This window comes from Myotis daubentonii, chromosome 16, assembly GCF_963259705.1.
Source record: "Myotis daubentonii chromosome 16, mMyoDau2.1, whole genome shotgun sequence".
NCBI classification, from domain to species: domain Eukaryota; kingdom Metazoa; phylum Chordata; class Mammalia; order Chiroptera; family Vespertilionidae; genus Myotis; species Myotis daubentonii.
Window position 1 is genome coordinate 36,452,895 of NC_081855.1, and position 25,377 is coordinate 36,478,271.

General features: G+C 36.0%; 1 protein-coding gene and 1 non-coding gene across 5 annotated transcripts in view; one reads left to right on the plus strand and one right to left on the minus strand.

Moving 5' to 3' along the window:
* The window catches only part of CLTC (clathrin heavy chain), a 68,762-nt gene that overhangs the window by 4,081 nt on the left and 39,304 nt on the right, over positions 1-25,377 (minus strand). Inside the window, exons 15-33 of one of the 4 annotated variants that reach the window (XM_059669812.1) lie at positions 20,611-20,736; positions 19,884-20,026; positions 18,318-18,552; positions 15,422-15,544; positions 14,692-14,837; positions 14,268-14,451; positions 13,874-14,066; positions 13,203-13,360; positions 12,821-12,985; positions 12,592-12,699; positions 12,341-12,508; positions 12,070-12,219; positions 11,842-11,973; positions 11,613-11,723; positions 10,547-10,717; positions 9,938-10,159; positions 8,715-8,735; positions 5,073-5,148; positions 1,774-2,814 (exon numbers count right to left, since the gene is read on the minus strand). In XM_059669812.1, the coding sequence (XP_059525795.1) occupies positions 2,690-2,814; positions 5,073-5,148; positions 8,715-8,735; positions 9,938-10,159; positions 10,547-10,717; positions 11,613-11,723; positions 11,842-11,973; positions 12,070-12,219; positions 12,341-12,508; positions 12,592-12,699; positions 12,821-12,985; positions 13,203-13,360; positions 13,874-14,066; positions 14,268-14,451; positions 14,692-14,837; positions 15,422-15,544; positions 18,318-18,552; positions 19,884-20,026; positions 20,611-20,736 (2,757 nt within the window). In that variant the 3' untranslated portion in view covers positions 1,774-2,689. Of the gene's footprint in view, positions 1-1,773; positions 2,815-5,072; positions 5,149-8,714; positions 8,736-9,937; positions 10,160-10,546; positions 10,718-11,612; positions 11,724-11,841; positions 11,974-12,069; positions 12,220-12,340; positions 12,509-12,591; positions 12,700-12,820; positions 12,986-13,202; positions 13,361-13,873; positions 14,067-14,267; positions 14,452-14,691; positions 14,838-15,421; positions 15,545-18,317; positions 18,553-19,883; positions 20,027-20,610; positions 20,737-25,377 lie in introns of those variants that run through there. The other 3 variants (XR_009449215.1, XM_059669813.1, XM_059669814.1) reach the window with 3 other exon arrangements.
* Positions 21,756-21,889, plus strand: LOC132219450 (small nucleolar RNA SNORA42/SNORA80 family). The gene has a single exon (XR_009449460.1). It is a non-coding gene; the product is annotated as a small nucleolar RNA SNORA42/SNORA80 family (small nucleolar RNA).

Consider the following 25,377-nt stretch of genomic DNA (forward strand, 5'->3'; position numbering starts at 1 on the left):
ATGTACTTCAACAAAAACATATAACAGATTGAATATAGAAGCAGATGAGAATCCAGCAGTCTTCTGTTAAGACAAACTCTGAAGAAAGTTATTAAAAAATAGTACAATGCCAGCCACTCTTATCACTTGACCTTTGTTCTGGGACATACAGTTAATTTATAATTCTTTATGTTAATATGGAGTGAGTTTATTACTATTACATTTAAATGGATTTAATAATTTTTAAAATTTGTTTTAACTACTAATACAGTAAATATCAATAAATGCAACCCCATATAAACTAAAACTCTTTGGGACCGCCAATGATTTAAGAGTATAAAAGGATCCTAAAGAAAAAGTTTGAGAACCACTAGAGTGAGAATGTCTGCGTGACTAAATCAATTTACAGCAAAGTTAAGCGGCCCTACTCGGAGATCACCAGTTAGTCTTCTGCTGTTATACTGCCTATGTTGAAATAGTTGTCAACAAACATCACAGGTTTTGTACAAAGGCTGTATTTGGATATTAGGGAAGATCACTGAAAGCATGCTTACCTTCTGAAAAGTTTCCCAGTAATGTCTCCCCTTCCTCTATCCTGTTTGTTACATCGAAAGTACTAAGGACTCGTAGTACCCTTGGTTAATTGTTTTTAATCCCTTCTCCAAGACCATCATTCAGAGTCATGTTAGGAAATCCTTTAAAATACAGTTTATTACCAATTCATTCTACTACTTATTGTACAACACTTACTAGTGTCTAGTCTTGAGCTAGGCATTTTGTGATTTAAACACGGTCTTGCAAAGAATTCCGAAAATTACTCAGGGAACAAGCTCAGAAGTTCATCTTGTTCAGGATTTGAACCCAAGTCAAAGCAGTTCCTCTTTCTACTCTAGCCCATTATAGAAGGCTTAAGTGGCAACTCAGTATTACAGCACAAGATTTTTTTGTTGTTCTTAAAAAAAACGTTTTAAAGTATGCTGTAGGAAAACCTTAAGTATTTTAATTTGATTCTATTAGAGAAGGGAGGGAAGAGACTGAAGGTCTAGAACACATGTTGAGTCTGAAAAGAATAGGCTCACTAGGACCATTACTATTCTCCCTCTTAATTTTCATAATGATGAAAACAGGGAGCAGAGATCCAGCAGAAACAAAAGTGCAGCCAGATCCTGAATAGCAAGATGTCTTCACTAGGACAAACAAAAAAAGGGTGATTTTCCAGCTAATACTGTAATTTCCTATAGGGTGGGAATTAAAGATAGGGAACGAAAAGAGGTTCTAAGTTAAAAAGAAAAAAAAAGACCCTTCTGTGGCAATACAAGGCTAAGTAGGGGGCTCTCTAACTCTACTGATAATAGTGAAATGAACTTAAAGTAACATTCTTAACCATCAGCCAAGAGTTGGATTCAAACACTGGTTTAAAAAAAAAATCACCTTAAACTACCCATAATTTGGGGACCCTTACAATTTCATGGTGAGGAATAGCATGAACTACATGTTTCTATATGTTTATATCAAGTTAATATAATTTCATATCATGACCTTGTTCATTGAAGTAAAATGCTTAGATAAAACTTAAAAGTGCTACTTGGTTAATATGATGGAGATAGCTGAAATGTAGCCCACTATAGTGTGCCTTATGTTATAAATGTGATATGTGTTTTCACATGTCCCGATCCTCATTCCATTTCTGCTCTCATACCTCCCTACCCTTGGAATCCAATATGGAACTACCAAAACCATGGTTCCTTTGGTTTAAGTTTGAGAGGTATTTAATTAAAACTGCCATTCTACATGTTATTTCCACAGTCCAGTAATTTATTTTAAATTTGAGTATTTTCAAATTTCACAAACAAAACTGAAGAACAGCAATATTTTGTTTGAATTCTCTCTTCTGTACACTCAGTGATCTAAAACACCACAATATCCAACATACACAAACCTCAGGGAAGGGTTAGTAAATACACACAGATTGGAATCATGGTGCTCTTTGTTCTTGAATGGAATGGTCCCACAGAAAAAGCACAGGATACAGCACAACATAAGGGCACCTGTTACATATGGAGTGAGCAAAAACACACTAGCATTTTCTATATGCGTAATCAGGAAACCTGCATAGGTTAGAGGGCCTCTTATGCTCATTGAAAAGTCAGGCAAGTTGTCTGTAATGCATTTTCCCAATACTTTGGAGAGCACTGTAGTCCAGTGTAGGATGTGCTGATAATGATTAGTGTTGTCTTTGTTGCATTGACAGTCTCGCATGGTCACATACCAATATTTTTGCTTTAGCTTTTCTTTGAATAAAAGAGATTTAAATGCATTTAGACAATACATATTGTAAGCTGTTTACATACACTAAATTTAAGAGCTTCAATATTAGAGTTTTTCTTTAAACACTACAGAGTGCAAATCAGGTTCTTCACAACAGATTGAATATTAGGCAGTTCTTCAAAGAACAAAAGGGAAGAAAAAAAGCCCAGATGAATAAAACATTGAAACTATTCCCCTTTGAAAATAAATTCTAAAATGATGCGGAATGTGAAATAAGCTTTTAACATAGGTGATCCAAGTTTATAGTTAGAAACAAAACGCAGTCCTTCATGAAATAAGGGTTACAAGAACATGTGCCTGTTTTCCTCTGTTATAAACTGAGAAGTGGGTAGAGACGATGTTTCAGTACGAAAATAGGCGACTACAGGATCAGCTTTCCGTTTCACATGCTGTACCCAAAGCCAGGCTGTGGCTGCCCATAGGGTGGTGCAGTATAACCATAGCCAAAAGGTGCCTGGGGAGGGACTGCAACACTGGGTCCTGCTGTCAGCATCAACTGGGGCTGACCTAAAGATGGAAAACAAAAAGGAGCGGGTGCGGGGCAAGGAGGCAGTAAAAATTGTTAGTATTGTAGGACTGTCACACTCCAATTTCCCCTCTAGTAGCATAATCACAACTTTGAGTTTTGGGGAGCACTTCTGACTGCCACAATTTTGGCATGACAGTCACCCTAAGAAGGGTCCTGCCTATAAAGCCAACAAACAGTGCAGAGCTAAGGGTCAGCACTGTGACAGTAGTTATGTTACTTCATATCACCTAAAGCAATATGCACATGCATGCTTGACAGCAGGCAAGACATCTACTAATAAGCCTTTTTATAACATGGTGTTTGCACATTATATTTGGTGACAATATAATTAGCACAGGAAAACAATTGTTGAACAGACATGATTTTAACATAACTGAAATGTTAAAGTTATATTTAAATTTCTGATTTAAGCACATCTACATGATAATGAAACCTAATGCATTTCAGCAAAGAATCTAGTACTAATTAGAGAAAGCAATTAAAAATAGCAAGACATATTCAAATATATATTAGGTATGAAATACATTAGAGCATACAACCTCTTTCATATATTCTGTTGCCTCTCTTAGGAAGTTTAAATAGTTGTTGACCACTTACAGAAAACAACCTATAGAGAAGCCGGCTTATTTAGAGGGAAAAGACACGTAACACCTCTTCCCAACTGCCGCAAAAGGACTCAATCTGCCACTGGAATGTAATCCTAGAGCAAGATTTCTCCCAGCACAAGCGACCTCGTGTCGCCCCTTTTTGTGAATAACCAACAAAATTGTCTTTAGTGAGCAAATGCTTTTTGGAAATCAGCAGTTTATAAAAATCACTTCTAACCTTGATATTGACATTTGTCTTGAAATTTCAACCCCACTGTCAACTGCCTATAAGGCCTCTGCATTTAAACACCCTAAAGGCAAATCAAATTTAGTAGGTGCCCCCAAATTATTACACTCATTCTGTTTTGGTTCCTACTGTGTTTCCTATTTCAAATATGTGAAACATCTCGCTCCCATCTCTAACAATCTATTTAAAGGTTATCTTTTCCAACTTTGTCAAAATTACCCTGATTCTCTAAATCCCCAAAGTCCTTTATATTTATAATATAAAGGAGGTAATGTCATAATAGATTTGAATATTATCATTTCCTTTAGCAGGATGAGATACAATGGTTAAAATTTTTTGTCTAAAGAACACTGTAACCTATACCCTTCAAATTCATTGTTCAAATGAATCTGTTCACCAAGAGTGAAATGGAAAAGGTAGTTCAGACGTAAATGTGTAAGAAGAAACTAAATTGCCTTAAATATTAACTGAGAGTTTGAAGATCCTATCTCTCTAGAAAGTTCTCAAATGGAAACCCTATTCAGGTTCTCTGTCCAGTTAAAATTTAAATAGAGGATGTATTCTTTACGTAAAGCAGGGGCGGGGAATGTCTGGCTCCCGGGACATATAGGCCCTTGAAATTATTTAGTCTGGCCCTACCAAGGCAATTATAGGCAAGACTAGAAATTCAATAAATCTAGGAGCTTTGTTCATAACAACAAAAATTTATATTAGGTGAATTATATTAAACAAATGATGTTATAAATACCCAAATGGCCCCCTGGCAGAAAAATGGTTCCCCATCCCTGATGTAAAAAGCATTCTAGCCCTGACTCGTTTGGCTCAGTGGAAGGAGCATCGGCCTGCGGACTGAAGGGTCCCAGGTTCGATTCCGGTCAAGGGCATGTACCTGGGTTGTCGGTGCATCCCCGGTGGGGTGTATGCAGGAGGCAGCTGATGGATGTTTCTCTCTCATTGATGTTTCTAACTCTCTATCCCTCTCCCTTCCTCTTTGTGAAAAACCAATAAAATATATTTTAAAAAAAAAAGCATTCTAAAGACAGCCTTAGCACTTCTGAAAATTGAATTCACCAATAATTCTTCTTCAGTAATTTATGAATAAGCAATCAACCAGTGACCAGGCAATAGAAAAACTGAGGTTATGATCTTAAGATTTTCGAGATTGTCTTTGCATTTAAGATTACCTGAGGGGATAAAATTAATGCCTGCTTTGAGACTGTTTTGGGGAGTGGGGTGGAATAACAGTAGGAGAATTATTTCTTTACTCAGTGAGCCTTTTGCATTTTAGAAGCTTATTATATTTCTATTTTGAGGTCGAATCCCTAATTTTGAGGTCGAATCCCTAAAGAATGAAACATTTATCTACTATATTTCTGTTAAGTTAAAAAGAGAAAGAGATTACCATAAACAATAGGTTGCGTCTCTGTAGCTTGTTCTTCTTCTTTTCTCAGTGATTCTGAAGCATCTAATTTATCCACCTGGAGAAAAACAGGTAATGTTAATTAGCACCTCAAAAGTATTATAAACCTAGGTTTATGGCAGAAAGTGGAAAAGCCTTAGTTTGTTAAATTTTGTCAAAATAAAAAGACTAGAAAGAACATTCTCAGGCCCCCTCAAATTCAGTGGCAATGTTCATACTTCAGTCAAGGTGATTTTCAGCACTGTCATTATAAACCCTCCAGAAGGAGGGATTTATAAATGCCATTAAAGCGCACGCCAGGCTAAAACTGGGCATGCTAGGTAGCAGCCAGCCTGAGGGAGGGAGATAATGAGAAGGAACCACTTTTACAAATGAAGATTAAAGCCTACCAAAGATAATAATGAACTCATGACTTGACAAGACTTCTTCCCCAAAGGAAATGGTATTCAAAAAAAGTAAAATGAGTCTAATGACTGGACAAATACTTATGCAGAATAAGCTACCTTTTGCCCAGTGTGCAGTTTCTGCTGATACTGATTATAGGTACAAACTGAAGTTTAAGACTCAAGTGGCTCCATATTTGATTATTTTAATATAAAGACAGGCTGCATGGTTTTATGCTCTATTTTCTAAGAAGTAGCCTTTTAAGAGTTTTTGTCTTTTTTTTTGCTTTTAATGAAGCCACAATAAATGGCCATTATATGCTAGCTACTCTAAATAAATGTGGATACTATCTGACAGAAATAAGACTGTAGAGGAGTCCATATGTGTTAATGAACCGAGGGAGAACACATAGGTTCTTCCACTAACTAGGCAAACCACTGCACTTAGCCTCAAAACATGTCCTTGTCTATAAGAGACAGCTGAGCGAGGTGATCTGTAAAGTGCCTCTAGGACTAACTCTGTGAAGAATTAGGAAGAAGTCATCAGGACACTAAGACTAGGAAATCTCCACCGCACAACTTTCACTTGCCTTTTGAAATATACACTATATTTGTCTTTTAAACTATATTTAAAAGTCGGTATCTCAACCAAAGCATAACTACATTATATTTAAAGTAAAACTACACTTCAAATCTCAAAGTTATTACTACTAGTGGTGTTCAAAGTCATAAATGTGCAGTGAGATGGGGGAAAAGTGCAGGAAGAAACTTTTTATTAAATGTTCCTCAAAAAGGCAAATAGTGAAAAAAATCACTCACAAAAAAAGACATGCAAACATCAGTGAAAAAGCTATAAAGACTGCTAAAATGGTTAGAGCAGCCCTGATTTCTTTCTGAAATTATTTAAAATGGTGTCTTGGAGTCTTCAGATAGGCCACTAAGATTAGGACAATACTTCATACGTGTACTAACTTTTTAATATTAAGTACCATAAATGTGGGTCTAGTCCATCCTACTATGTCAAGGAACAAAATATTAGAAAAGTAAGCTGAGGCAGACTCTAGACACCTTTAAATAAAATGTGGTTTCCCCACCCTAGGAAGTTGGGTTAATTTGCTTTTGCATACATTTTCCTGTTTTATACCCTAAGTGTTCATCTGTTATGTATTACCAAATGTCAAATTAAAGACCACTATCGAGTATAAATACCATGAAAAATACCCACAGTTTGGTATTCAAACTTACAACAAAAATTATTACAGCTGTATACTTTAAAGTATGGTATGTGCCACCAAGGGTCAGATGGGGTTCTGCTAACCTAAACAGTATCCAAGCTAAAGAGGTTGTGCAAAAAAATACATGGATGAGTGTACATTAATAACTTCTAAGAAGAAAAAAATTAAACAACAAAAAACCCCACCACTGCATAATACATTTCCAGACTTTCAAGGAAAAGAATCTAAAGTGAACACATGTTTAAAAGTTAATGTCTGAGTCAGATGTTGGAGACAGAGACCTATTACAGAAGTACATGTAAGACTTAGAAGAACTAGCAATATCACAATGCCCAGGCACAGACATAGGCAGGCTGGGCATGGGGGGGGGGGGGGGACACAAAAAAATAAGAACTCTGAAGGAACAGCACCAAGCTAAGCAAAAAATTTTTGATTTTTCTATATAATAGGACAGCCTCTGGCACAGCAACATCCAATTTTTTATTCCACAGACCCAATTTAGATTGCTCAAAAAAGAAAAAGCAGAGAAGGCTGTTATGAACATAAGCTTTTGTTAAGAGCTGTAACAAAAGTTTCTGATCCTTGGATTTAAAAAGAAAAATTTCAGGTAAGCATGTCACTGAGTTCCACCTGTACTATTGAAAATTCACTGTAATGTAAAAGGCTTTTCCACAAAGACTGCAATATGCTGCAGAGAAAAGTTAACATGCAGTCAGTTATTTTGGTGTATGTGTGCATGAAAAAAAGGCAAAAGTACTGAAGCAAGAAGTGAGATCTGAAGATGACTTGCTATACAGGCTCTCAAGAAACACACACAGCCCACAGCAATGCTTTAAGAGTTTCAAAAGTAGTATGATGTAATTGCAATGACTGTTGTACATGCTTGATTTAAAACAATGCATAACACTGCAGTTCAATTACCTGTTTTTCACACACACGCTTTCTAACTGCCTTGCTTACTAGCTGCTGAAGGGCCTCACACAATGCATTTTACTCAGGTCTGCCCTAAGTTCCAATGGTGACTCCAGTTTGGTTCAACATAATTCCAACGCACTGTCCCCCAGCCAAATTCATTCAAATTTGTTTCAACTCTATCTTCCCACCCTTTTCTTACCACAATTTGATATCAGACATAAGTTTGTAAATTGGTTTCATTTATATTGTAATGGTGACAAGCCAATTAAGGAAGCAGCAACCAAAAGGTGCCTAAATTTACCATGGATAAACCAACAGATGAATAAGAGAGCAAACTTGAGGTGGCTTCAGAGGTGTGCCTTATTACAAAACATAGAAGTTAATATTGCTTTGTTATATATAGAAATAATCCATGTTGCTAGCAGCAATTAGAGCAAGCTACTCTCATAATTAAAAAGTTTTGAGTCCTCTTGAAAATGGACTAGCACCATAAGAACTGGACACCTGGAGAAACATGAGGAAAGTCTCTTCGGAAGCAGCTAGTATCTCTTGTATCTACTTTCAGCAAAAAATTAGTAAGAATCAAGAGATCAGAAACTGGATCACAGTCCTTCAATACCAAAAAAAATCCCAAAAAGCCTTTTAGGGCATGTATATACAGATATAAATTCAGCGACTGTCAGGCAAGCTCACAAAATAAAACCAGAGGCTGTTTAAATTTATTTAGAGTATTAAGAGAATCCTATTATGGTCCAGATACCCTGACAGGGAAGAGAAATTTCCTGAAACTTTGAAATTAATATGGAAACTCACCATGCTCAGTTTTTAATAATTATTTAAGAGAGACTGTGAACCAACTACTGATTAGCCTCCTGCCCTTCCTAAAGCCTATTAGCCGATTAGTACCAAACATCTACTAACGTCCTACAACTCTATTATAGTTATGTTTCAAGGGACTTGCAGAGGCTTTAGTGAAAATTTATTGGGGGGGAAAAAGCAGCAGCAGCAGTGTAGAAAAGGAAGGAAAAAATCATGCAAATTCCTTAGACTTAGTCCTCCAGACTTAAAGATGGAAAAGAATCAACTTTCACCTTTTCCTTTATTGCATCAACCTGCAAAGGAATTCAGAAGGTGCAGCTTAGAAAAAAATCAAATTCCATATTGAGCATAAAAAGGTAGAATCAGCAACAAAGGTTTAGGGGAGAAACATCTAACCACTAAAAAAGGTATGAGAATAGTGAAAATAAAGGGCATACTGTAAGCAAAATTTAGAATATATATATATTTTTAACTTCAGAGCTTACTGCAGAAGAATTTATGCTGGAGTCAGTGTGAAAGAAAGCAGCTTAATCGCTAGTAAAATTTACAGCACTTCGGTTAACAGCAGCTTAGAGCCAGGTCTCACAAGTTGGCATTATGCATAAGAAAAGAATTCTCATCTATGGCTAAGATACCCTGGACTTATACACAGAAAGTGTTAATTCTTAAAATATTATTACTGAACATAATGGTATCTACTTAGATGGTAGCCTAAGGAAATACTCAGTATACTGGGGGCTGTTAGTAGTGCTATTTCCCCCCTTTAAACAGGCATGCTGAAGAGATCAGATGTGAAATAGGTTTTAATAAGCATGTTTTCTCTAATGAAATGGATCCTTTAAGATCATTTTTAAATGTGTGACAGCAAAAAAGCTAGTAACTATTGAAGATAGGGTGAATAAAAATATCTAACATCAGAACGGGACACTAAGACGAATAAGTGACTTTTATAAGATTATATCCCCAGCTTGTTTAATGCACTTTTAGGAAACGTGTCATTACTTGTTAACCTCCTATGATATTTTAAAATTAGGGGTTAAACTATCAAAATATTGAGAAGATTAACAGATGTTAAGAATACAGGTGTAGCTTCCCCAGGGAAACACGCATACACATTAAAGTCAAGAACCAACCGAATAAAGGGAACCTATACTACTATTTCTAGAATCTGAATAGTAAGAACTGATCTAAGATATTTTGAAAAAAAATTTTTTAATAAAATGTTTTAAAAAAACTAACATACAATGTAGAAGTAATACTATTTATCCTCAGAAATACATTGAGGATAAACCTTCTGGCAAGTTATGATTTGAGTTTCCTTTTCCATGCAATGTCACTTGTCAAAAATTAAAAATTTATGGATAACAGGAATATTTTTGAATCAACTAAATAACTTACTTTTACTAGAGAAGAAACATTAAAAAAAATAAGTCTGCACATGGAGTTTTACATATTCAAGATAATTAGTTCTGAATATACCCAGAGGTGCCATTACCTTTGTCAAATATTCCTTCATGACCTGGATGAAATAGGGCATGGCAAAATCCATGATATTGTGCCTCCAGGCAGTTTCCAGGACAACATCTGGCCTTAAAAGATCATAACAGGTAAAGAGACAAGCTCCAAAGCACTCTCTTTTTTCTTCCTGCAAAAACCACTGTAGGAGTTCTTCAGCCAACTCAGTATCTTTAGATTCAGAGGCATACTGCATTGCATCCTATTCAAACGAAAGGATGAAAGTCAAACATTAAACTCAAATATACTGAAACTGGTAAATTAAGCAATACAAGGGGGGGGGGGGGCGGCGGCGGGGGTGGAGTCCCAGTTATATAATTTAAAGATTTGTTGAAAGAAAAGGAATAGATGGATAAAGCATTTTTTTTTTTTTTTTTTAAAGAGAGAGCTTTGAAATAAAAATAAGGTAGCCCTAGAATAAAGAAATTCACTTAACTATGATCTCCTCAAATGGGGGCTTAAAGGTAATTCTCATATTCATAAGCTAATACTTTTAAAGACCATAATCACTTGTAGTATACCACATTAGGGTTAACACAGATCATCCAGAAGTTGGTTTAATGGCCCTTCCCCCACCAACTTCATCCACCTTGTACAGGCTATCTTTCTTGCACAGCTCTACACTCTGTTTCCAGCGATTGTTGCCTTTGAAGAGATAAGCAGCAATTCTCCTGAACTCAATGAGTTCATGTTTTTCCAAACGCTGAGCAAGTGAGATATTGTCAAAGTTGTCGTAAGCGTCTATTGATGTTCGCAGAGCCTTAAAAAAAGAAAAGCCATCCAAATTCCAAATCAGTGTTCCATTCTAGTTTTAAGTTTATGTTTCATCATTTTTTATCAATGAGCCATTATGACTGTATATGACATGATCAATGGACATGTACGTATGATGATGACCAGTGAACCATTATTAAAATATAACAGCCTAGACTCAAGCATCAAATCACAAAGTTGTAATCTAATAAATAAGCATCAAGGTTCTCCAATATAATTATGTAACAAAGACCTCGAAGATACTGTAAAATTTCTAAAGGTGCAATTTTCTCCAAGGTTTTCATATCAAGGACTAACATAAATGGTTATGAAATTCGGAAAGTTTATAATTTGAAGGCTAAGATTTTATGCTCTGAGGAAACTCCTGATACAACTCAACATGACAGTCAGTCATACAGAGGGGCATGGGCTCTGAGCCTAAAAGAAAAAAGAGCCCACTGAATCTTAACTCTTAATTAATTTTGTTCTTGTGAAGCCTTTCACAAGGGAAAGTTTATTAAACAAATACTAATATGGTATTGGGCAAGAAAAGCAGTGAATAAATACAGTTAATACCAAGTAAGTTTTAAGGATTAGTTAAGAGATCAAAGACTTTTCAACCCTATCTATAATATGCTTAGGGATAAAGTAACCATAATTTTTTTCTAAAGAGAGATAAGGATTTAAGCAAAATTCTGCAAACTTGGCATTTCATCAGAGGGAAGTCAGATTTATTAATCCTGAACACCTCTTTAAATTTAAATCGTAGGCATATAAATACCTACTATTTAAAAGTCTAAGGATAATGGCCTCTTTTTATTTTTTAACTGCAAAACATATCAATTTACAATCTAATTATAACCTGAGTTTTGAGAATATATGCAAGAATCAAAAGGTTTTACCTGATAATCTTCTTCTGTAATAAAGAGGTTGTTCAGTGATTCATTCACAGATTTGTTGTTGTGGTTCTGAACTGAACGCAAATATGGTTTCACCAGGGGTAGCTGTTTAACCTTTAAAATAAAGAGTTTGTTACAAATGTAGCACATGGTTAAAGTTCCATGGACAAAAATTATTCAAGTATGTCTTAGATCCTTGTTATAATATTTTGAAGTTTTAAAAAATAATTACCTTGCTGAAATAATTGACTGCACGAGTATGATCCAACCGTGGAGACAGCACCATCAGCAAATCATTTAACAACAGAGGCTTGAATTCTAAGTAGAACTGTATTGCTCTGTAGTATAATTCCACATTGGCAACCTAAAATGGGAAAAATCCACACATAAGTCAGAATTACTTCCTAATGAGCTTACTCATTTTAAAGCCTTTGTTTTGTTTTCTGAAGAAGGTACATACCTTGGTAATGATATCTTTGAACTGCCCTTCTTTCCATGCATCAGTGGGATGATTCATCATGGTAATTATGGCATTATCATATTCTTCATACTTGTCATACAAAAACACCAATTCCGCCCAAAGATGAGCTTGTTCTGCAGCTCTTAGCACCTATGTAAGAAAGATTTAATTGCTTTAAATATGAGTCTTTAATTCTAGATAGTCCAAAAAGGGATGTTTTAAAATATTAGTTTTAGCTACAGAGTTGCTCCCAATGTTAAAGGCTGGTTACCTTAGGTATATTCACTCTGGACCAGAACAGCTCCAAGTGCTCCCTCATTTTTTGTGGCTTAAATTTAGAATATAGAATGGCTAATTCGGTGAACATCCCCATATGAGCTCGCTCAAGTCCCAGAGCTGCTTCCAACATTGTTATCAGTTCTTCAAAATATCCACGATCCTGAATAAGGAAGACAGGAAATTAAAGATAGGAATATCTGTGGCAAAAGATCTCAATTAATATGAAAGACTGCTGTTCATTACCTGATAGTAGTTGATAAGTTCCTCTAATTCATCTGCATGTACTACAATATGGAGCCCACACATCTGAGCAAGACGGAATTCTTTCCCATCTACACAGGCAAAGCAGACCTACAATAAAAATTTCAAATATGTGAACTCAAATGTAAACATGGCTGGTTAATTCAATTCAGTTTAAAGAGCATTTCTAAATAGCATCTTAATTCTTTACTCAAACAGGTATTGAGATTACCTCTTTCCATGTTCGGGTACTGTTTGCTTTCCTAGCTCCATCAACAGCTGCCTGATATTCACCCAGGTGAACCAGGGTAGATGCCAAGCGTCCAAAATTGGAAACATTGTTGTACAACAACTTAGCAGCATCATACATTTTTTCATCATAACAACGGTCACCAACCTGAAAAAAAAAAAGACAATCCATTTTCAGCGAGCCTAAACTCAATCCTTTCTCCAAAGCTGCAACTCAATGTAATAGTGAGAAACAATATTTTTCCTGTAAGATATTTTTTCCTTGGAAATCTTCAGCTGTAATGTGTTGATCCTACTAAGCTAATGACGTTGCTCAACTACTTATCTTAACATTCTTCAAAAAAAAATATGAATAAGAAACCTACTTGTTGGATATGAGCATTATTTGGCCCATTGATGAACTCTTCTAACTCTGCAAGGCGGTTTGTTTTAGCCAGTGCGAATATCAATTCTGTCTCCACATAGGACTCACGAGCCTTCTTACGGGCCATCTGCAAGTACTTTACCAGTTCTTCCCAGTTTCCTAGGTATAGGAAAAGAAAAAAGTAATACAAGCACTGACATCCTTTTTTTTTTTTTTTTAAAGCACTGACATCTTAACGTTTATTTTTTCACCCAAGTAAATGAGAACTACTTTTAATTTCCCTTTAAGGAAAACATTATAGACAATAACAAATATAAACAGTGAAATACATCTAGAATAGCAAAACTTCTATTATGCTTCTGTATTATCACTAATGAAATGAATAGTGGATATCCCCTTTCCCTTAGAGAGCTGTAAGATTAGATAGAGCTCAATCAGAATTTTATGAAAATTCAAAACAGAAAATTAATCTTCCCCATGGACCTTGCAAGTTCACAAAATGCAGCTTCTCTTTATCTGGACTAAAATGGAGGGCTACATGTTTTCAAAAGTAACCCTAAGTATCTAATTCCTACTTAATTCAGAGTACACAATTTATCTTAATGCTTAGCTTAATCAGAGCTTAGGTACATTTTCTGAGGTCACAAATACGTAATAGTTAAGAAGTCGCACCACTAGTATTGGCAGCCTGAACAACTTCCATGTAGGACGAAGGGTCATCTGCTTTGATATAAGAGTCAATGGCTTCTTTCACCATTCCTTTCTGCAACTGGGCTTTTGCAAGCTGACTCCAGACCGCAGGCTCATTGCAGCGTTCAGCAAATTCATATGCCCGATCCAAGTTTCCAATATGTTCAATTAAAACCTAAGAAACCAATTTTTGAATTAGTGTTACAGTAAAATGAATCTTACCACACAGCAATTACATTGAAATGGCTAGGATTTTATTGCTCTCCTTTGCCATAGCAATTGGTTATGCTCATCCTTAAAGGACAATACATATATTGAATCATGAGAAGTCATTATATTTAGTATATACACTTAGGTAACCTGAAATTTTATTTACCTGCACTGCTGAAGTATTGACATCAAATTTCCGGAAAATGGCAAATGCTTCTTCAAAGAGCTCATTGCTGATGGCGATATTGGCAATATCTGGGGCATCATAATTATCCAGGCGGTTAATATACTCCATAACACGGGTACGATCAGCCTTGATTGCAGTGAGGATTAGGAGGTTTTGCAGATTCCTTTAAGATAAAAAGATTTAAACACAATATTTTAATAGCTCATTAGTTGTAAAGAATAAGCCCTGTGGCTATACTAGTCCCATCTTTTGTCTCAGGAGGTAGGGTGAGAAGAGGAGGGTATTAAAGAGTGAGAATTTAGACAATATACTCAAATCTTTGTCTCCTTGTTCCTTCTCAAAACTGACAGGCCATAACAAAAGACTGAATATAAATAGCCAATGGAACCCTCTCAGAGCATACCTGTGTTCACTGAATACAGAGTTATCAAGAACAATTTTCTCCAGCAGTTCAATAAGTTCATTAGGAAGGTCTGCAGTCATAAAAGCCTTGACAGTTACTGACACTTCTTCAGGGTCCTGAGTTTCAGACAAGGCTGTCTGCACAACCTAGAGAGGATATATAGAAAATAAGTTCCGAGAATCAAAGTGATTTTTGAAGGTATTATCTAATAAAACTAAGTTGGCTTTTCAGTAGAAAACTTGAAATTGGCAGGAAAAAAAGTGGAGGAAAAATACCTTTAAATTTACTACCTAAAGGTCTTCGTACACAAATTCATGTATAACTATATCTTATGTACTTCCATTCTCCTGAAAAATTACCCTAATTGTATAATTTCAATCTTTTCCCTCATTAAAACATTACTCATAATAACCACTCCCCATTATCACTTTAACGGCTACATATAATCCAACTAAATAGATATAGCATTATATACTCAATAATTCCTCTGTTTTCGGCTATTTGCACGGTTCCCAGGTGCTGCAGTGTTTTTTTTCTGGGAAGATTTGTATCTACTTAAAAATTTTCCTTAGAAATGCTTCCCAAAGCATTTAAAATAATTAAATGTTTAAAATGTTTCTTTTTACTGCCTTCTCTCATAGTTAAATATGGTCCATGTGTATGATGAGGGAAAAGAAAAGGTTTTACTCATAGTTAAAAGATGAGCCTTAATCCCATTTGCCAACTTTACCTGGTCAATTAGAGGTCTCCTGTAAGGATTGCTTTCCAGCAGCACACTGCCCCACAATTCTGGATCCTTTCGGCGTACCAGATAGCGGGAAAGACTTTTGAAGAGGGAGTTCTCATTGCAAACCTAAATAAGATATTAAAGATTAATTTCAAGGTAAGAAGTAAAGACTTTTTATAACCGACTTCGCTTTTCAAAGTTATTTCCTATCATTTATACTCTGATTATTGTTTTCTAGGAGAAAAAAATCCACGATTTTTAAATATAATCTTGAAGAGGTTACAAGCAAGTATTCTACTCTACTGGTCTGTCATTTATGCATTAGTACTGCATATTTTAATTACAGAGGCTTTGTAATGTGCTTTAATATCTGGTAGGCCTAGTTCACCTTTACAGCTTTCTTTTCAGTGTTTTACTAGCTATTCTTTTTTTTTTAAATACATGTAGGCAGCCAAAGGAAGGCCAAGGAAATGATGTATCACCTCCCCTGAAAACCTGAGGCATGCCAGATTCTATTCCAAGTTGCTACTTTCCTATTACTAGCTATTCTTGTTTATTTTTCCATATGTACATGCATACATATATGTTCGTGTGTATATGAATGGATGTATGTACATAGATGTATATATTTCCTAGCTATGATCACTGAATGATCATAGAAGCAAATATAAATACACCTAACAGCCCAGATCTGAGTTTGTTAATCCTCACCCAAGGACACACTTAGAGAGAGGGAGGGAGAGAGAGACTGGGTGGGTGGGGGGTTTGAAAGAGGGATAGAGAAACTTAAATTGGTTGCCTTCTGTATGTGCCCCAACCAGGGATCAAACCACAACCCAGGTATGTGCCCTGACCAAGAATCCAAGCGGCAACCTTTTGGTGCATAGGACAATACTCCAACAACTGAGCCACACCAGCCAGGGCCAGATCTGAGTTCTTAATAGCATTCCCCACTAAAAAGGATGAGAGTTCCCTGGGGAAATGGCAGATTCCAGGGCTGGGAGGGCATAAAATGTGTGTGAAGTAACTTGTTGTGCTAAAAAATAAGGACGTGCTTGAAGAATGATGAGACCATAAGACAAAGCCCCAGAAGGCAGGCTGCAGAGATTTTTATCAGCCAAAACTGGGACATTTTGAGCATCAAAACAATAGTGGTGGATTATAACCTATTGAATCAAACAGGGATTCATGAGTACATGAAAATATGAGTGCTGACTAAATGTGGAGAATGTGCTAGACTTGGAAACTTGTCCTTTTGCAACCAACAAATTAAGAATGGTTTAAGAAGAATCAATAGATTCTAAATTGGCATAGAAGAAGGGGCACACAACATTTGCATGGTTTTAAGTGTTTCCTTGCTGACTTCTTAAGATCTGCAAGGGGAAATATAATAATTATACAGTAAAGAAATTGACAACAATAAAAAGTGCCTCTACCAACAAAGGACAAAAGAATGCTAAGTGCTTCTGCATATAATAGCATGAGAAAGACAAAGATCACTTAAGCAATATTCTGGATGCAAAATATACAATCTAAAGCTAATCACGGGGAGCCATCAGAGAAACTCAAAATGATTAAGATTCTCTTACACTGTGAATATACAAATTGCCACTGAATTTTTCACTTTCAAATGATTATTATGTAAATTTCACTGCAGTAAAAAAGTTACAAGTAGAAAAAAAGACTACTTTTACAAAGAAAGGCTGAAGAATTGTCTCATATTAAAAGAGACTAAAGAGATACGACAACTATATGCAGTATGTAATCCTAGACTGGAAGGAAAAACTGTTGTAAGAAACATTATTCGGTCAATTGACAAAACTGGCATAAATTAAGAAACATTCTGTCAATCAAGTTGACTGAAGTTGGTTTCTATAATGTGTTTATGGAAGAGAACATCCTTATTCTTAGGAAATACACTGCAGAGGTACAAGGCCACGATGCATGCAACTTTATCATATGTTTAAAAGATGTATGCCATGTGCATAAACCATGGACACAAACAATGGTGCGGTGAATGCCTGGTGTGGTATGAAAACCAGATGGAGAGGGAGTAATGGGGGGGGGGGAAAATGGGGGACATCTGTAACACTTTCAATAACAGAGATTTAAAAATTTTTTAACCAAGGGGTAGGGGGGAGCTGTATGCAGCTGTGTATGTGTATGAGAATGTATAAGAACACAAGTGATAAAACTAGTACAGTTAAAATGTTAGTAAGTGAAAACACATTTGATCTACCATCTTGGCCACTTTAAATTCACAATTATTGGCAAACAAAAATTTTTAAAATCACATGTCTTCCAAAAATGCTCTGTCCTAACTAAAACTACCCTGAAATGCTCAAAATTCACTAACCTAACATTATATAATACATTAGAGGCCCAGTGCACAACATTCGTGCACTGGGAGGTAGGGGGGTCCCTCAGCCCGGCCTGCACCTTATCACAGTCTGGGAACCCTCAGGGGATGTCCACCTGCTGGCTGTGGCCCGATCCCTCAGGGATCAGGCCTAGCCCGGCACTCAGACATCTTTCTCACAGTCCAGGGCTCTTGCAGTCCAGGACCCCTCACTCCTTACCGCCCGCCTCCAGGTGGGAGAGGCTCCAGCCACCGCCACTGCACCCGAGCTGTGAGCTCGGCTTCTACCTGAGCGGCACTCCCCCTGTGGGAGCACACTGACCACCAGGGGGAAGCTTCTGTGTTGAGCACCTGCCCTCTGATGGTCAGTGCGTGTCACAGTGACCAGTCGTTCTGCCATTCAGTCAATTTGCGTATTAGGGTTTTTTATTATATAGGATTTTTTAATGCAGCCTTCTTAATGAAACTACCTTGTTAAAGAAAATAAATAAATACATAAAATGCAGCCTTCCTTTTATACATTCAGCTAGCAGTACTCACATTAATAAGTTCCAGATCACACTGGCCACGCTCATAAGCAACACAGGCCAGATGTGGATCTCTCTTCTCACAATATTTTCCAACAACACGACTGTCATAATAAGGATTTTCACGAAGAAATCTTTCTGGGTTGTTATTACTGTCTATGTAGATTTTGGCTAACGCATTGTGAGTAGCAGGCTCTTCACAGCCCTCATGAATCCTGGCCTCTAGCCATGGCAGAAGCAGTTTCAATCTAATAAAAACAAACAAACCAAAAAATAACACATGTACACATATTGTATTATAAATAACAAACTCTTAACATGCTAACTACTTAAATAATGTGCTTTCCCATAAATTATTTTGTATTCTCAACAACCCTATTATAAATTGGGAAATAAGACTCAGAATGTGGTTAAATGACTTGCCCAAGATTACACAGAAAGTATATAGAACTATCTTTATACTTTCCCAGACCTACCTGTTATATATATATAGATAGGATATAGAAAGAAGAGATTATAGATTCGTATACTGTTCTTTTTTATACTGAACAAAATATCTAGACTTTGGATAAATTTTGTTCAGGAGTGGGCTGAGACGTGGTATGAGAAAATAGGCCAGATTATCTGAGGTTTCTTTCAATTTTAACACAATTAACATACATTACCTACAGCCAGAGGAGGCGGCATCCTAAATACACACTGGGAACAAAATGTAGTATCTTTAGGAGCTCTGGGCTTAAGAATTTTAGCAGTTGTATGATCACTCCACCAGAGGTCATGGTTTCACTAAGCTATAGTTTGTGTTTCAATGGTTTAAATATCAAAAGCACCCAGAGAAAGAGCAGTAGGCCATTATTTTAGCTATCAAATTCATGTAAATACTTACATTACCATGTTCTCCTTTGAATATTAAGATTCAAATAAAGCCCTAACTGGTTTGGCTCAGTGGACAGAGCGTCGGCCTGCAGACTCAAGGGTCCCAGGTTCGATTCCGGTCAAGGGCATGTACCTTCGTTGCGGGCACATACCCAGTAGGGAGTGTGCAGGAGGCAGCTGATCGATGTTTCTCTCTCATCGATGCTTCTAACTCTCTATCCCTCTCCCTTCCTCTCTGTAAAAAATCAATGGAATATATTTTTTTAAAAAATAGATTCAAATAAAAAAACACATAATTTAACCCAGAGTTAATAGGGAACTCTCTTCTCATTCTTCTTGAGAATAATTTAAGAACTAGTTAGCAAATACAGGGTGTCACACCTAACTAAAAAGAGGCTTTTCACATAGTTGACATTAAAAGCATATACAGTCAACCCATGTAGCTCTAATTATAAATATGCAAAACAAGTGATTAGCCAGGTTAACAGATTTTTTTGTATGATAGCTGTAACGTTTCAGAAAACAGCTTTTCATTAAATCAACGCTACAGTTAGCCGATCACTTCTAAATAGGGTGTTTCCAGGGAATCATGGTCCATTTATTTCTGAGTAGCTTTTCAACAACTGACAGGTTACATTTTTATCCGTTACCATGCTGAGAGAGACTTATTTATCCCAGTTATGGAGGTTAAATGGTACTACACCTGTTTCTTTTTTCAACCTCAGCAACAAGCTCATCAGTAGAAAATTGACCTCTTACAACAAGAATCAAGTTTTTAATGACATCTTCAGAGCAATCAACATCAAGTAATCCTCCAATAACCACAGGAAGTCGACTTGGATTCACCTAAGGGTTAAAAAAATTTGAAGAATGTCTATTTAATACGATAAACAAAAATGAGCTTTAAAAAATAAACATTTCCCCCTCTTTTAAGCTCAGTTATAAACAGAGTCTAACTTTGCAACTAGACCAAGGAATTTAGCAGGAAGTCTGGCTTGTTAATTAATTATCTCAGCATTACTCCAAAGGATAAATAAGTCCAAAAATGCTAAAAGTCACAGAATTTTTCACACATTAAGTCCACTATAGCAAAACTGTCTGTCTGTTTTTAGAATTAGAAGGTACAGTTTTTTATATCTATATTTAAGATGGTTTTAAAACTGTGCTTTGGAGTCTATGGCCTCTACACAGATACTTCAGGTGCTACCAAGTAAATAGGGCATTGGCAATCCAACTTTTTCAACTACAGCACTTCTGATGTTTTATATACTTGGCATGCATGTAAAATTTTAATCAAAGAAGGATTTGGGCAGGAAAACATTATAAGAGCCACTCTAACAGACCACAGTTTCAAAAGGGTGAACATTTCCTGAGTGAAATATAAAATCTACAATAAGATTTAATTTTTAAGTAATCTAAGTATTACTTACCTTTTGTACATATATCTCTATATACTTTTGAAGATTATTTCTATATAAGTACAGCACCAAATCATGGACAAAGTCAAATCGATCACACACAATGATGAGTGGTAATTGATCTGTTAGCTTCGCTTCCTGGGGGAAAAAAGAACAAAAAGAAACCTTAATTTTCTCCTGTGAGCTATCAAATCTATGTAAAATATGACAACCTCTGTTTTATACTGGTGGGAGAGGATCATATAAACTTGGCTGTTCTCTTAAAAGAAATCCCCAATTGCTGGAGAGAGCACACCATTTTCAGTAATTTTTTATTAATCAATACTTAGATCCATAGCAAAATACCAGGTCCTTCCCACCCACACTCTTGACCAAAAAAAGTAACAAATTAAGATTAGTGAGCCACTACTGGCATTCGGGATATAAAATCATCACAGAAGGACTTTCATTAATAATTAATAAAATAGAATTGAGTTATTTAAGACCAATAGTCACATTGTCAAAATGATGACGTAAGTGGATTGTACTTGTTTCAAACTAATGACTTATTTTCACTCCTCCCTAATTCTATTCTATATGGCCAGCCTCTAACATTCTGTTACAATAAAGCCTACAAGGAGCAGCATGATGGTGACAGCCATGAATTAAACACACCACATGTTGCTATAAGAAAAAAGTTAAGAAAAAGAAAGCACGTAAAGAAAGACATCTTTAAATTGCCTACTGCTTTTACCATTACAAATACCAAGCTATAATCCTACTTTATAGATTGACATAGATGTTACAGACAGGAGGTAAGACCTATATTGGGCATTTACCTGAAACATGTCCTGTTACATTCCACAGACATAAGGTAAAGCACAAAAAACAACAGTTTCCATCAGGAATTCATTTACACACAGTGAAACATTGCTCAATATATGATCTGTCTATAAAAATCGGCTAAGGAAGTAGAACTAAGCAGGATAGGACTTTCCCCAATGACAGCCACTAAGAACAACATTATTTGCAAGGTTAGAACAAAATAGTACCTAAGTTTAGAACATCTCAGTCACCCAATGATAAATAATTTGAAGATTAGTCTATGAAGTGTTCAAAGAACACAAAACTAAATCTGGGAGTCATGAGAAATCCTGAATAAAAGATCAAAAAGGCATGCATGGGTCTGGATTTATGATAGGCCTGTACCCCTGGGTCTCTCATAGTGCCCCACGCCAGAGCAAACTGTGGCCTTGAATCATTGCTTGGCCTCTGCCCGTAGGCTGCAGGCACTGAAGCAGGTTACACAGTGGAGGGCAGGGACAGGGAGAGAGGAAAGGCTGTAAATCTGAAGTGGAAGTCAGCTGCAGATTTTTCACACATTAAGGAAAGTCTAAAGCAGGGGTGGGGACCATCCAGCTCTTGGGCCATATAAGGCCTGAGAAATCATTTGGTCTGGCCCTGCCAAGGCATTAGGGGTGCGTTAATTAAATGTTCAACCAAATATAGCAGGCTAATTTTAAGTTGATAATTTTGTATGGCCCTTGAATGATATTATAAATATTCAAATGGCCCTTGGCAGAAAAAAGGTTCCCACCCCTGGTCTAAAGCAAGTATTTAGCAGCATGGAAACTGTACTAAACAGCTGCTATAATCATCTCTAGAAAGAGTGTTTGATCTACCTATGTAAACATTTCAATAAGCCAAGTTTTTCCTATTAAATAAACATCAAAAAGTTAGTGGGTCATACTAATCTTCTTTATCCTGTTTAATATAAAAATAAAATATTATGTATTTTTATTTTATCATTTAGGGAGAAAACATACTTGCAAGTAATCTAAGATTACTTAGGTATTCTATTCTCATGCGTGTTTAAGATTTCTGCTGGCAAAGACAAACATACTCAATCTACGTCCCCCCGCCGCCCCCAAAAATTTAAGATTGAAAGAGTAGACAAAAATCTAGAATGGATAGTTTCTTGATTGCCTAAATTTGCACATGTAAGTAATGCTATTAATATTTTAAATTATTTAAGTTTACCCTGAAGCTATTATGGTCAAAGATTTTAAGATAAAAATTAAAATTATATATAAACATTCAGGGGTTGTCATAAACATGAAGTTATTCATGTAACTAATATTTTCTGAGTACCCAGGTACCAGACACTGTACTTATGCACTGGAGATATAGCAGGGAACAAAGTAAGCATTCCCTCAAAGGACTTACACTGTAGTGGGAAGAGACACTACTGTTAAGTGTTATTTTTAAAAAAGTAGAATACGGGGGTGGTAAGGATAGGCTAGGGTCATCTGAGACATCCTTTCTCATGACATCTGATGAGAAATCTTAAAGAACGTTAGGACTGAGGTCATGAAGGTCAGAGAAAAGCAGAAAGGGGTACAAGCAAAGACCCTGGGTCCCAGAAATAGCAAGCAGGTCCGTGCTGGTCAGGCAAAACCAGGAAAGGAAAACTGACAGAAGATTAAAGGTAGCAAGAAGCAGATCACGGATCTGGAGAACAGTTTCATGCTTTCTATGGAGATCTATAATTCCACAAAAACTTAGGTCATGAGCCAAATGATGCTAATGTCATCATTTCTTCCTGCTAACAGGTTACTGTACGTGGGAAGCCATATTCTATCAATCTCTATTTCTGGTGGCTAGCATATAATTGGCATTGGAATGTTCAAGATCAGATTCAGAGAAGTATTTTTCTTATTACCACAGAGTTTACATACAACATCAATCAATTATCATATAGCTAGTACCTCCAAAGCTTTATAACAGTGATGGTGAGATGTAGCATTGCAGCTACCATATTACTGGTCAATAAGGAAAGGGAGTAAAATGCTTTAGTATGTTCATTCTCACTACTGGGATGAAAGGCTACATACAATAGTAGCATCTTAGTATTGAGTTCCTATCTCAGATTATTTAAAGATAAGACACCAGGTTTACCTCTAACTCAGCCTGGAATTAGAATTCCTTCAAGGAGTCAGGAATAACTCAAAACCAAAAAGAAACAAAACTTGAATTCTTGTATTTCACATGTAGGCTAGCACCACCTTATTTCCAAGGCCCACCAACACAGCTTATTTACAGCTGTTATAACCTGAACACCTATGGCCTACGAAGGTAGTTGAGAAAAACAACTTGTGGCTGAAGAAACCAAGGCTGAGTTAATTTGCTTGAGGTAACAGGTAGACATATACTGAATGAACAAATAATAGTTAATAATAGAAAGAAATGGAATTTGAACCAGGTCTGACTGGTTCAAAGGCCTGTAATATCCACATCCATGCCCCTACTCTATCAGGCTTGCACCCAGTTCACAAATGTGGAATGGAAATCCTCGTCTAATTAGATCTCATGGGCTAAGCAACTTAAGGCTGCACCATCCTAGTATTCAGATAAGTTTTCTGAAGTTCAAGAACAAAATAATTTAATCCTGCTTTACAAATATATATATATTTCATAAGTCAAATATTAATACCCTATGCTAAAGAAATTACGACTAAAGCATAAAAGCTGTGAGCTTAATGAAAACAAAAAGAAATCAGTTTAAGAACCTGGTAGTATTTTTTAAAAAGGAAACATTACTGACAATCAAATGAGGAACTGAACCAGGGTTAGGGGTACACTAGCCAAGCATAAAGCATTAATCTTTCTTATTTGGAGTTTTTTTGACAACAGAAAGTCTTGAGTTCAAACACATCATACTAGCCAGGCCATTCAGACTATTTATAATGGTCAAGACATTAAATTATAAAGCTATATTTTGGGGGGATAGTTTATTTTTTCATCTATAATATAGGGTTACTTCAGCACTTTGACTATCTCAGTACACTGAAACCCCTAAGGTTTGGGGGTATTTAATCTAGAGCCCAATCAGCTAATACAACTAGATCAAAAATGATGACAGTGTAGGCATAGGAAAAGCCTATTTTTTCTACTAAATTATTCATTAAGCATTTTGGTTTTAGTTTCAATCTAAAATTCTTCCAAAAGACAAAAAAAAATGTTTAAGAACGTCATATTCAGTTTCTGGAGTCATTTCATATATATAAATAAATGTTAAGGGGGATGAACTGAATGTTCTATAGTTTTCCTGAATTTTAGAGGCAACTAATAATATTAAAGTTTTATTTTCCTGTCAAAGTAACTAGTAGGAATGAGAATAAAGGTAAAGTTAAGTTAAACTTTAAACAAAATTAACTGCCCTTAGGTATATTTTAAAGAGCTAAGAATCTTTAAACCATTACTCTTCACTTCAACATAGGCAGTTCTTACTTCTCTAGAACTAAATTCCGTGTCACAAATCTGAGGATTTTTGTTTAATCTTACCCTCAATTTATGAATTATACATGATTAATATTTAATTTCCAGAGTCAGGCTAATTTGATGACAGAAATAAACCTGCTTTGCATGCAGTAGAGGCTCCTTAAAATAACACTGAAGGCAAAATGATTTTAATATTCAAAAGAAGACTAAATGAAATTCTAAAATGACACTGAACATCTAAACCACTTTCAAAGTGAAAGAAATGACATTTCTTTAAGGTAGTGCATTTTTTTCCTTCTTTTAAATAGATGGGGTCATTCTAAATATTACTTACCAACTTCCTTCCCTATTTAAAAGGAAACCACGAAGTATTAAATTTGGAAGAAATAATTCAGCACACAATTTCAGAAAGTTAAGAATTTTACATTTAGGGGAACTTTTTTTTTTTTTTTTTAACTAACCAAACCCTTGCAGAACTGCTGATCTTCAACCCAAACAGAAACTGCATTACTCAAAATC